The 11694-nt window shown below is 37.9% G+C and overlaps 4 protein-coding genes across 5 annotated transcripts; 2 read left to right on the top strand and 2 right to left on the bottom strand.

Moving 5' to 3' along the window:
* Positions 1–98: 98 nt before the first annotated feature.
* On the top strand, positions 99–729 carry LSm3 (U6 snRNA-associated Sm-like protein LSm3). Of its 2 annotated transcripts, none has more exons than XM_034332542.2 (3): positions 99–278; positions 347–454; positions 547–729. In XM_034332542.2, exons 1-3 carry the CDS (start codon positions 258–260, stop codon positions 727–729), a joined length of 312 nt encoding a protein of 103 aa, XP_034188433.1. In that variant the 5' UTR covers positions 99–257. The 2 variants fall into 2 exon arrangements, with proteins under 2 accessions (XP_034188433.1, XP_034188434.1); XM_034332543.2 differs by having other exon boundaries at positions 100–270.
* A 247-nt stretch (positions 730–976) lies between these two features.
* Positions 977–1807, bottom strand: LOC117608043 (sperm flagellar protein 1). The gene is made up of 3 exons (XM_034332539.2): positions 1666–1807; positions 1302–1589; positions 977–1242 (listed from the first exon to the last, which is right to left on the bottom strand). Exons 1-3 carry the CDS (start codon positions 1775–1777, stop codon positions 977–979), a joined length of 666 nt encoding a protein of 221 aa, XP_034188430.1. The 5' UTR covers positions 1778–1807.
* A 729-nt stretch (positions 1808–2536) lies between these two features.
* On the top strand, positions 2537–6484 carry MFS3 (major facilitator superfamily transporter 3). Its single transcript, XM_034332533.2, has 10 exons — positions 2537–2774; positions 4134–4381; positions 4471–4704; positions 4774–4861; positions 4979–5211; positions 5271–5420; positions 5495–5627; positions 5709–5950; positions 6041–6217; positions 6354–6484. Exons 1-9 carry the CDS (start codon positions 2750–2752, stop codon positions 6215–6217), a joined length of 1530 nt encoding a protein of 509 aa, XP_034188424.2. The 5' UTR covers positions 2537–2749; the 3' UTR covers positions 6354–6484.
* On the bottom strand, positions 5516–9193 carry l(2)10685 (5-methylcytosine rRNA methyltransferase l(2)10685). Its single transcript, XM_034332534.2, has 9 exons — positions 8535–9193; positions 8276–8458; positions 7842–8211; positions 7595–7777; positions 7107–7393; positions 6916–7040; positions 6710–6847; positions 6480–6623; positions 5516–5655 (listed from the first exon to the last, which is right to left on the bottom strand). The coding sequence occupies exons 1-8, from the start codon at positions 8625–8627 to the stop codon at positions 6482–6484; spliced, it is 1521 nt and encodes a 506-aa protein (XP_034188425.1). The 5' UTR covers positions 8628–9193; the 3' UTR covers positions 5516–5655; positions 6480–6481.
* Between the last annotated feature and the right edge of the window lie 2501 nt (positions 9194–11694).

Genomic DNA, 11694 nt, shown 5'->3' with positions numbered 1-11694 from the left:
CCCTCTATCCCTTACATCTCTGCATCCCCTAACATATTTATTTTCTGCAACCCTTATAAATTTGGCATAAAATTTGGGCCCTTTAGCGGCAAAAATTTCAACTACATTTCGCACGTCGAAATAGCGCCCCCGCGCAATGTTTTAATTGTGTGACAAGTAAACGTTTCGTTTATTGTTGCGCACATTTCAAATCCTTACTTTACGGTTACTGATAAATTAGAAATAATTTTATAAACGATTAGGAATTTAGGTATACAATGGGTGATGAAAGTGAGCAGGTAATTTTTTATTTGAAGCTCCGAAAATAAACCTAACCTATCATAACCTAACACATAATTCGTTTTAGGTGCCAGCAATAAATGTTAAGGAACCATTGGATCTTATAAGATTAAGTCTCGATGAAAGAATATATGTTAAAATGAGAAATGAACGAGAATTACGAGGCAGATTACATGTAAATATTTTTTTTAGAACCATGGAGTATAAATGTTTATCATATTTTTCAGCCTTCAGATCTATTAACTATGTAAAAAACTTTTACTTTAGGCTTATGATCAGCACTTAAATATGGTATTAGGGGAAGCAGAAGAGACTGTAACTACAGTAGAAATAGATGAAGAAACATATGAAGAAGTTTACCGTACTACCAAGAGAAATATTTCTATGCTCTTTGTTCGTGGTGATGGAGTGATTTTAGTCTCTCCACCTAGTATGAGAGCACCAATATAAGATTTATGTTCATGTACAATGGATTTCAATGAATTTAAAAAGTCTGAAGAAAAAAGATAGAATTGAGTTATTGACAATGTGATATAAAAGTCAGCAAGATAATAGACTCAAGTCTAATCAGCTACAAACTTTAAAACATTTATGAGTATATGAATTTCATTGATATATCATATTAAGTTAAATACACTAATGAAAAGTTTTGGGGTATATTACTGTTTATAATATTCTTTCGACGTTAATTTATCCATTACACTTTGTTTCGATACTTGGAATTTGTAACGCTTATATTTGCGGATGACGAATTATAGTCGCTGGATTTTATTATCTGCGACGTAAGATCGGAAATCCGTTGATCTTTGAGCTTTATCAGAGACTGTAGATGAGAGAGTTTCTGATGAAGTGAATTAATAACTTCATTTTTATCTTCTAGTTCTTGTTTAAGTCGGACAAATACATGGCGAGGTACTGTTTTATTTGCTATTTCCTCCGGATTGAGCACCGACTTAACTTCGTCTTAAACAGCAATATTTTGTTCAAAGTTTTTCAACGATTTACCATAACATTTCACTTACCATTCTTCGCGGTTTCGTCGAATTCAGAATACAAAGAGTTCCTATCAGCGTTGCAGTCCTTCAGAATTTTAGCCCGCAAGTCGATCAAGACCTTTTCGATCACTCCAGGTTGCGAATTAGCCAACTGTTTAATTAAATCCTTTCCTAATTTCATATCAAGTTTCGAAAATACCTTGCGATTTAATGTACACCAATTATCTATTTTCTTTGCAACACTATTCCCAGGGATATAATTATGTATGTCCACATATTTCGGATAATATCGTTTTAACAATTCTGCCATGAAAACTAAAATTTATTAAACTAAGCCTTAATAGGTGTTAACAGCTTAACGATTGTATAATAATCAACTTTCTTTCATTACCACCGTCAGAAAAATCTCGAGCCAAATTTTTCTTCGGCTTGGAGAATGTTATTTGTTCGATCCAAGTATAGATCTCTCCCAGTTTATCAGATGATTCTGATTCCACGCTCATGTTTCTATATCATCTGCAACAGGAAAAATCCGAAAATGACTTCTTTATACATTGAAATTTATGAACGTCATCGTTCTTTGTCTGCTGACGTTCTGTCAGTCCGAAAATTTTTATTGAATGGTAAATTGCACGACACGTTCCTCGTGAATGCAACTTCACTTTTGTCCACCGTTTTGAGATGCTTTTGTTATAATCATCTTGTATGCATATATTATATCTTTTACAGGAAAGAAATTAAATACAATCATAGAACATTGTAAAAAAAATTAATGAGAGAAATAATATTCACCTGGACTTTTCTCTCTTTTTTTTTTTAAATAAAATACAATTCATACAATAACAATCCATCTACTAAAGTTAAGAATACCTCGTGCTAACCATCGGAATGAAAGAATTTTTCTTTTTCGTTCATTTCAAAATTTTATCTCCTCCTACTACCGGCGTTTTACGATACACGGCGTACGTGCTTGCCGTCGAAAGTCGAATTCCTCGGAAATGCTTCTGGGAGAATCGATGATCGGCTTCAACGTAAATACGAAGTATGTGACACAGGGAAGGTGTTCGAGCCGGTAAATTCGAGCCTGCGTTCGTGCGGGTTAGGGCATTTATAGAAGGAGCGCACGCCCGGTGTTCCTTCGAAAGCCTTGGAGGACCTGAAGCATCGCATTCGCTTTCAGAGTACCACGCTCCACGGACGAGACGTCGTATCTTAACAAATCTTAGCATTTTCATCATTTTCCTTGATACACTCGGTCGACATTCCCTGAAATTCAATAATTATCAAAGTTACAACATATTTCAAATTTAATTGTCTCATCAAATTAAAGCAACTGAAAGTGATTATAGTCAGTGGTCAACAGGTGATTGTATACTTATTGCATCGCATTTTAAAACTGCATTGGAAAGTGCATTACGAAATTTCATCGGTTTAAAATCGTAAAATTATTGTGCCATCGACTCGAGGGAGAAATCATGACTGGGAAGAGTAATTATAAGGGTAAGTAATTATATTCAGTCATCTTAAATGTGTTTTGAATTATAAATTGTGTGTCTCTTTTTTAAAAAAGAAAAATCTGTAGCGGATAATTCAATCGATTTTTCCTTACACGGAAATATCCTCGTGACCTTCAAATGTCCTCTGATCCAGATCCGTAGGGAACAAGTGTTCTTTTGGATGCTTTAGTTAAATTTGGTTCATGTATTTTCATTTCTAATGTTAGAATTAATCAGTTCTAAAATTAGACTTAAGAGAATGCGTTGCGTGTGTTTCATTTTTCCTGATAACTGAAAGACCAAACGCATGATGCAATTTGGAAAGGTATAATGTACTCGCGAAGTGTTTCCATCGTGCGATGCAACTTGATGCAATTCCGTTCAATTGCATAGTCGATGTTGTTTGCATCCTGAAATGCATTTATACTAATTTACGTTTCAATTCACGCAAATATCTAGGGCATCGTGCACTTGGTGGACCAACCGTGAAAATTCTTCCTCTTTTATTAAATATTTATAAATATTTTCCTCGTTGATATATATTGTCCTAGCTATTTCAGATGTTATCATTATTTTTTCTTTTAATTTCAAAAAATAGAGTGGCGATGGATTTAGAGACCTAAGCATCTGGTCCTAATATTTCATTCACAATTTTCCCGTTAATGATTCACCACATAATTATGTTAATCATAAATTTTGTTAATGGATCGATCTTGAAATAATTTTTCGTCGCTTTAATCGCTGTATATTGGCTGGTATTTATTTGACAGCGAGCGAACAGAGGATATTCTGGAACCACGTTTTATGTGTTTGTTGACCTATATTACGACTGGAAATAAACGTATTCGAAAAATTGTATTTGAATATTGAAAACGATGATTGAGTACACTCGATTCCTCCTGTATAACAACAAATATTAAATACTTTCAATTACAAATTTGTTCATAGTTTAATTATCCACATTTTTATTCGATGATAGTTAAAATAGTCAAATTCAAATTAATTCACTGTAGGAGAAGATAAAATATTTTACAAGTACTTAATATTAATAAGAAAAATTTTCAAAATTGTACATAGGGTTTTTCCCTGTAAAAAAGTATACATACCATGAAGAACATTTTCTAAAGGCACGAACTTTTAAGATGACCTAATAAATGATCCGCCCCTGGCTGTTGGCCTCACGAAGAAGTCGAGGACCTGAAAGCACGTTCACCTGTGCTTCATGTCGATCGACACGTCCTCCACCATTCATACCTTGTGGCACCATTTCCCTTCGGATACATGACCCTTTGGAATGATGATTCTACTTCCAGACGAACGTCCCTATTCTATTTATAGACGAATGGAACTTATGTATTTACAGAAACAGGAGGGATAGTCTTTCCGATACGATACCTAATGGCAATCATGGGTTCTATCGGACTTGCTATCATTTATGGATTCAAAGTCAACGTAAGCGTGGCAATCGTTGCGATGGTGAATCATACTGCTGTTAAATTATCATCCACATTGCACCAGCTGGAATCGAACGATACAAATACAATTATCAATTCAATGGAAGAATGTCATCACGATGATAATTCTTCCAACGTGACGAAAATCGTTGACGAGGTACATAATAAATTTTCATCTGGACCAACCCTTAATTATTGCAAATTATAATGTATCATTGTGACTATGTGAAATTTATTTATTTATAGGATGGCCCTTTTATATGGAACGAACCTTTGCAAGGTCTTATCTTATCTTCGTACTTTTGGGGGTACATGGCATCCTTGCTTCCGGGTGGAAGAATGGCCGAATTGTTATCTGCAAAATGGGTGATGAATGGATCTGTACTCCTTAACGTAATAGCATCTATTTTATCACCTGTTGCGGCCCAACTACATTATTCTCTTTTCATCGTGATGAGAGTTATTCAAGGAATCGGTGGAGTCAGTATCTCAAATCATAATTATTTTATACTGCCATGTATAATATTGCTATAATAGTTTTTCATATAGGGGGTAACATTTCCTGCGATGCACGTTATGATTGCTAAATGGGCACCGCCTAATGAAAGAAGTGTACTTGCTTCCATTGTTTATGCAGGTAAAATAATCCCTTTATTTTCAATATTTAACATTTCCATGTCTTAGATTCTATTACACTTGTACAGTGAACGTGGATATTTTAATTACCTTAGATATATTATTTTTCTATCAATAGGAACTGCACTTGGTACCGTGATTTCCATCCTTCTAACGGGTATACTAGCTGCGAATTTCGAATGGAAATGGATATTTTACATCGAAGGATTACTCTGCTTGATCTGGTGTACAGCTTGGTGGATAATGATCGCGGATACTCCTGAAGAACAGACCAGATTTATTAGCCAAGAAGAGAAGGATTACATTCTTGAATCCCAAGGTCACCATGGACATAACGGCGAACACAATGAGGTTCGTTAAACCTCGGCAATCATCTTTCAATATGTCACATTTGTTTCTTAATTTTGCAGAAATTACCAGTCCCATGGGGTCAGGTATTGAGATCTAAACCATTCATGGCAATTTTGATCGCCCATTTCTGCAGTAATTTTGGGTGGTACATGTTGCTTATAGAATTGCCTACCTTCATGAATCAGATATTGAAATTTGACATGAGCTCGGTGAATATTATTATTTAAGATTTGGTATTAATTTTTTTTTTTCATACGATATTAAATAATTTTTCCATTTGCAGAATGCTGGCCTCTCTTCCATGCCATTCTTATGCATGTGGTTCTTCACTATGATTCTAAGCAAGTCGTTAGCCATTATGCAGGATAAAGGGTTGATCACGGTAACAGGTTCTCGAAAAATTGCAACGCTACTCTGTAAGCTTATCTATCACCCCTGCGTGTGCTGCAACATGAAATATATTTAACTGGAGATTATTTAATGCATTTTTATTTCAGCATCTGTGATCCCTATGATATGCTTAATAGGAGTATCATATGTTGGATGCAATAGAACACTAGCTGTTGTACTAATGACCATTGGAGTAACTTGCATCGGTGGAATGTATAGCGGTTTCTTGGCTAATCACATCGATATTGCCCCAAATTTTGCAGGAACTCTCGTTGCTATTACAAACTGTGTTGCCACTATACCTGGATTTGTAGTGCCGATATTTGTGGGAAAACTGACACATGGAAACGTGAGTATTTATAAAAATTCATTGTTAATTATTTCAGGATTAACTATACAGAACTGTAGAGAACTGTTTAATATTTTTTGTTTTTAATAGCAAACTATAGGAGCATGGAGAATCATATTTTTCGTAACTGTTGGTTTATACATTATTGAAATAATAGTTTACACTATTTTCGGAAGCGGAGAAGAACAACCCTGGAATAAAACTAAACTAACCGATGAAGAAGCAAGCGATCAGACGTTACCGCTAAAAGAGGACATTAAAAAATAAGTATGATTTTAATACTCAAACTGATTAGCTTCTTGTACATAATAGAATTATGATATTATTAAATCTAAAACTAGTTTCGATTTTAACTATTTTCATAAAAAATTCTTAAATATTTTGTTATTTATTCTAATGACAGGAACAAGTACAAATATTTATATTACGAAATTATATTAAATATTATTATTATTTAAAATACTATAAACTTATACATATATACAATAATGTTTATATTATAAACGCGGAGACAGTTCTAATTACTTACCTTTACCGTACTTTTACCATTTTACAAAAATACATCGGACCCCAATTATTGTTTAAACTGGGAACAACAATATGGCCATATTTTAAATCGATTTTACCGAAATTATATACACACTGAAACGGTAACAACGGCTCGGACATATCCCTGCAAATATTATACAATATATCAGGAGAAAATACGATATTATACCAAACGTAATAATTACTTGGAAAAATATATTGTGTACCTACTTTACGACCATAACACATCCAGCCTCTTCCCACGCTTTTTTCAATGCAACTTGTACGACGCCATCATTTTGTATAGGGCTAAGAGTACACGTTGAATACACAACTGTACCTCCTACTGTCACCAATTTCAATGCATTTCTATAAAAATAAAGTCCGTAATTGAATATTATCAAATGAAAAAAAAAGTCGCAATTTTATGCACCCACGTTAATATGTCAGTCTGAATCTGCGGTAGCTGTAATCTCTCTTTTATTCTTGATGGTTTAAAAATATTGTTGTCATTAGAATGCAAAGAATGCCTGTCCGTTGTGCACGGCACATCAACTAAAATCTAAACAGATTGATGAATCTAGATGTTAAATATTAAACAAATAATGTGAAATATTACAATTCGCACCTTATTATATACATTCTTTTCATCGATAATTCTACCATCCCTTTCTGTTACAACTACCATTTTTTGAGATTCAGCCATATCTGAAAGAAATTGCGCTATAGCTTCTTCTATCCTTTTTACTCTAGCGCGCTTATTGTCATTAGCGACTATTAGACGAGGGTAGAGTGTCTGGATAATAGCTAAGGCTTTTCCACCAGGTGCAGCGCACATATCGAGTACAACATCGCCTGGCTGTATATCTAGAGCTAGTACGGGAAGTATAGATGCACCATCGAATAAATAGTAATCTAAATAAAAAAGGAATTTCTATTAGTGATATTTACACACATATAATTTGAAAATTATATGCACATTTTTAACCCTTTGCATGGTTATTCTACCGATTGCGATATATCTCTCCTGCCTCCCTTATCCTAAATATTGTATATTTTGACTTACAACCACAAAGGGTTAATTTATTATAATAATTCAAAGAAACTATTATCGACCTCGCACACCAGTAGGTCCTAAGGGAGGATGCGGAAATTTGGTGAAGTTTCCTCCTTCAAAAGTATATACATGTAAATGTTCTGGAAATGATATGGTAGATTCTTTGACCACTTCTATTTTGAAATCCTGAGCTTGGGTGTAAAATTTGAACTGATCTGATTCCAGAACCCAGTCATCCAAACCTGTAACACAAATTTATATAAGTATACCATTTTAGTTTTGATTTCAAAAACCAATCAAACTGACCCTTTATTTTTGTTGCAGGAACATATTCTTGGAGTAGAGACAAATTTACATTTGAATCAATAATACGACTGTGATCAATCTGAACATCATTTAATTCTTGCTCTATAGAATGCAATTTTATTTCCTGTGGTCCACTGTCTTTTGTATCAGATTTTGTATCTTCTGATTTTAACAGTTCATGTAAATGCGGATGATCCTCAGGATAAACTGATTCAAGTTTTGCTAAATGAGCTTTAGTTACTAAATCGCTCACTGATTCATTGAAATTGTCAGATTCATTCAAGTTTTGCGATTTTTTAATAATTTTATAGCGCTCAGTATTTTCTTTATGAACTTCATACAGAGATTTTAAGTGTACTGCACCAAGTAACTAAAATAAGTTTTTGTTATTAGGTATTATTAATTTTTTGGCTGTTTTTACGGAAATAACATACCTCCAACTCAGATCGTATTATATCCGTATCACTGAAATTATTTACAACAGCTACGTATTTATGCCTTTCATTCAACAATGCAGCACGTATGTGTTCCCAATTATTTCCATAAACAGTACTATAGAATTCATCGAAATGTTTTAACGCTTTATCGGTGTGTGATTTCTTCTTTTTAAGTACAGACTAGAAAAATAAAATGATGTTTACTATTTCAAAGGATAAAATTAAATTGTAGTTAAAAGGTTAGGGAAGTACAAACCCAGTGGTGGTCTGGATTTTTATATCGAACGGGAATTTTTAACAACTGTCTTAATTTTATTTTGTCAACTAGCAGCACCATTTTTTTAAACATCTAAACAATTCATTTAAGACTTGAATTTTAATTTATTTCAATATTTCAGGCTACGTATTTTGCGAGTGGTTCGGAATCATTCATTCGAAACGGCGTGGCGTGAGCGGGGAAGAACCGCGCGAAGCGAGATTAGTTGCCAGCTACTTCCGGTAGATGGTGATAGCAGTGCAGTTGATTTTCTTTGAAACGGCAAAAGAAGTGGTCGACGTCGATTAACCGTTAGTGAGAGCGGTGCAAAAGAAGAAGGGCGTGAACCGGCGTGAACTGCAGGCACAGGTGAAACAGGACAACCGACGAATCCACGAGTTACGGTACTACCGCTACCACTTGACTAACACTGGACGTCACACCTTTTTTTTATCAGTCAAGCGTTTTATTTTTGCGCAACCCGTTCTTTTCCTACTTTGCCGACTTTCTTTATCACGACCTACAACACGGCTTCAGGAAACAAACCAAACAGGTACATATATGCATGTACGTACATACGGTACGTATCAAAACTATATATTATCAGATGCGGACGACAAGGAAGCGACGTATTTGTCGTGACATCGAGATGAGAAACGTGCCGAGCAAGATAGAGCGAATGGGGATGGTGGGGATGGGGACGAGAACATCTTTGTACTCCCCTCTTGTGAAGGCGCTCGTGTGCTGTGAAACGTGGCTGTTTCGAAAGTTCCTACTCGAAGAGCCTATTTTAGATGCTATAAACCATTTCGACTTGTAAATCATTTTCGAAGGTGTACAGATCTTTATACCTGAACAATGATATCGGAACGTACCCCAAAGACCTCGGTATCTTCGTCATGATTTACAATCGTCTAACGAACCTTTTTTTTTCTTCCGCCGTAGAGCATTTAAACGCGTTTACAAGTTTTATGGTTGATACTTGAACCCAATTATAAGTGTAAGGCGGTACGGATACAGTTACTATAAAGAGCCTCGGCGTGTGTTTTGGACGGAGTAGCGTAAATTGAGAATCGAGTGAGGCCAACGTGATAATCTTGTTACCCTCGAAACGCGTACAACATACCGGTGAAAGTCTCCACTGTACGGTAGACGCGAGTTCAGTGTTCTCGAGGGGAACGAAAGGAGAACGTGGTCGCGCAGGAGATCAGCGCTCTTTTGCTCCGTGAAGATCGGCTAAGTCCATGGGGTGCGGTATACCCTGTACGGTCTCGCACACGTATCCGCTACTTTCGTGTGTTCATTGTCACGCATACAGAAACTCTTCCTCTCGATGAATCTCGACGACCCGAATCGCTCGACGGCGAAGCTGGTTTCGTGGATCTCTTCATGAGAGGCACGTCGTACGCGATTTGTCGGGGCACGGGGTGTGACGGGGACTCGAGGGATCGTAAAGGCAATGCACTGTAAGGAGCTCACGACGACTATACCCTCCTCCCTCCCCTCGCGGCGTCCTCCCTCTCGTTCTCTCGCCACCGTCCCTTTCTCTCCCTTCTTTCTTTCCTCCCTCTCTCCCTCCCTCCTTCTATCTTTCTTTCCCTCTCCCTTTCTCTCTGTCCCTCTTATCAGAGAACCTCGACTGTACGACCTCACTCGTACTCTCTCTCTCTCTCTCTCTCTCTCTCTCTCTCTCTCTCTCTCTCTCTCTCTCTCTCTCTCTCTCTCTCTCTCTCACTCATTTTCCCTCTCTATCCCTCTCTCGTTCTATTACTCGGTCGGCTGATCTCTCGAGGAGGGCGCGTTAGGGCGCTCGCCAGCCAGCCAGCCAACCAGCCGAGCCACTCGTGCATCTTAAACGCTTCTGATTCGTGCGCGTTTCAAAATTTCGTACGATAGGAAATCTGCCCCCGGTGGAAATGGTCTCCAACGTCGGACGAGTATCGTACAGAAGGGAAACACCGAGGCCAAAGGACTCGGAAGTTACGACATCCGGTACACGATACTACCGTTTCCTGTCTCTCGTGACCCTTGGTCCCGCTTCGTCTAGCCCACGTGACCCCGCCGCTTCGCCTGACGCAATTTCGATTGAACACGCGCGCTCTCACGTCAAACCCGTGGCATCGCGCCCACGTAACCGTCGAACGAGTTTATCGGCGCGGGACTTTTGAAATTCTCCCCGAGTCGAACCCTTTCTAGTTTCACCTCTCGGCTCACGCCGAGTCGAGGGAAACTGGCGCGAGCCATTTCTACAAGCATTATGCTCGATTTATCCTCGTGAGAATTCCATGATCCACGGATCGTTGCGAATACACTCGTCATAATAGGTGGTTGATTTCTCTTTTTAAAATCGCTGCATTTCCTCGCGGCGTTATTCGGATACACGGAGAGGGTATGCGCAAACCCTACGATAATCGAAGAGGGATTCACTCTGATTCGAAGGTTCTTTTTTTTTTTTTTTTTTTTTCATTGTCACCAACCTACGCCTCGCGCCTCGCCGTGCCGAGCCTCCCGTCACGTGCATGCATGCGTGCACGCGTGCACCGCGAGGAGAGTACGTACATGCGGGGTCGTTGTACGGGCAGGGGGTACCGAGGACAACAGTAACGACTGCACCAACCCACTTGTCTCGACCCTATACAAGTCACGTGCACGTACAGTGCTCGGCAATAATGGTCCCCAGAGGGTGTGACCTATTCTATACGCTGGATTCTCGTCGCCGCGATCGGCCAGCTTGCTGGTACCAACATGCTTCTGGTATCTCGACGCCCTCTATGGTAATCTGCCAGCACGTGTAACTTCAATCTTTTTCGTTTCACTGATATATCGTTAAAAATCAATTCCAAAATTAAACGACCCACTTATCCCAGTTATCTTCAACTTCAAATCAACCTTAATACCAGGGGTAATATTTTTAATAAAAATAAAAAAAAAATAGCAAACTTCGCTACAGCAAGCGACGTCAATTTGCCGCAATATTTCATCGCCCCCTTGCGCCATTAGTCGTCGAACGAATTTAGAGTGGTGGGTGGTCGAGACTGGTTCAAATATTTTGAGCCCCTGACTCGAGATATTCTCTCTCCTCGTGGATTGCGAAATACGCGGCTCGGACGGTGCCGGACGATGTACGAGGACGAAAGTAGGTAGGTAGGTAGGTAGGTGG

This window comes from Osmia lignaria, chromosome 3 (assembly GCF_051020975.1).
Source record: "Osmia lignaria lignaria isolate PbOS001 chromosome 3, iyOsmLign1, whole genome shotgun sequence".
Lineage (NCBI taxonomy): Eukaryota > Metazoa > Arthropoda > Insecta > Hymenoptera > Megachilidae > Osmia > Osmia lignaria.
This window is presented reverse-complemented; position numbering and strand designations above follow the sequence as displayed.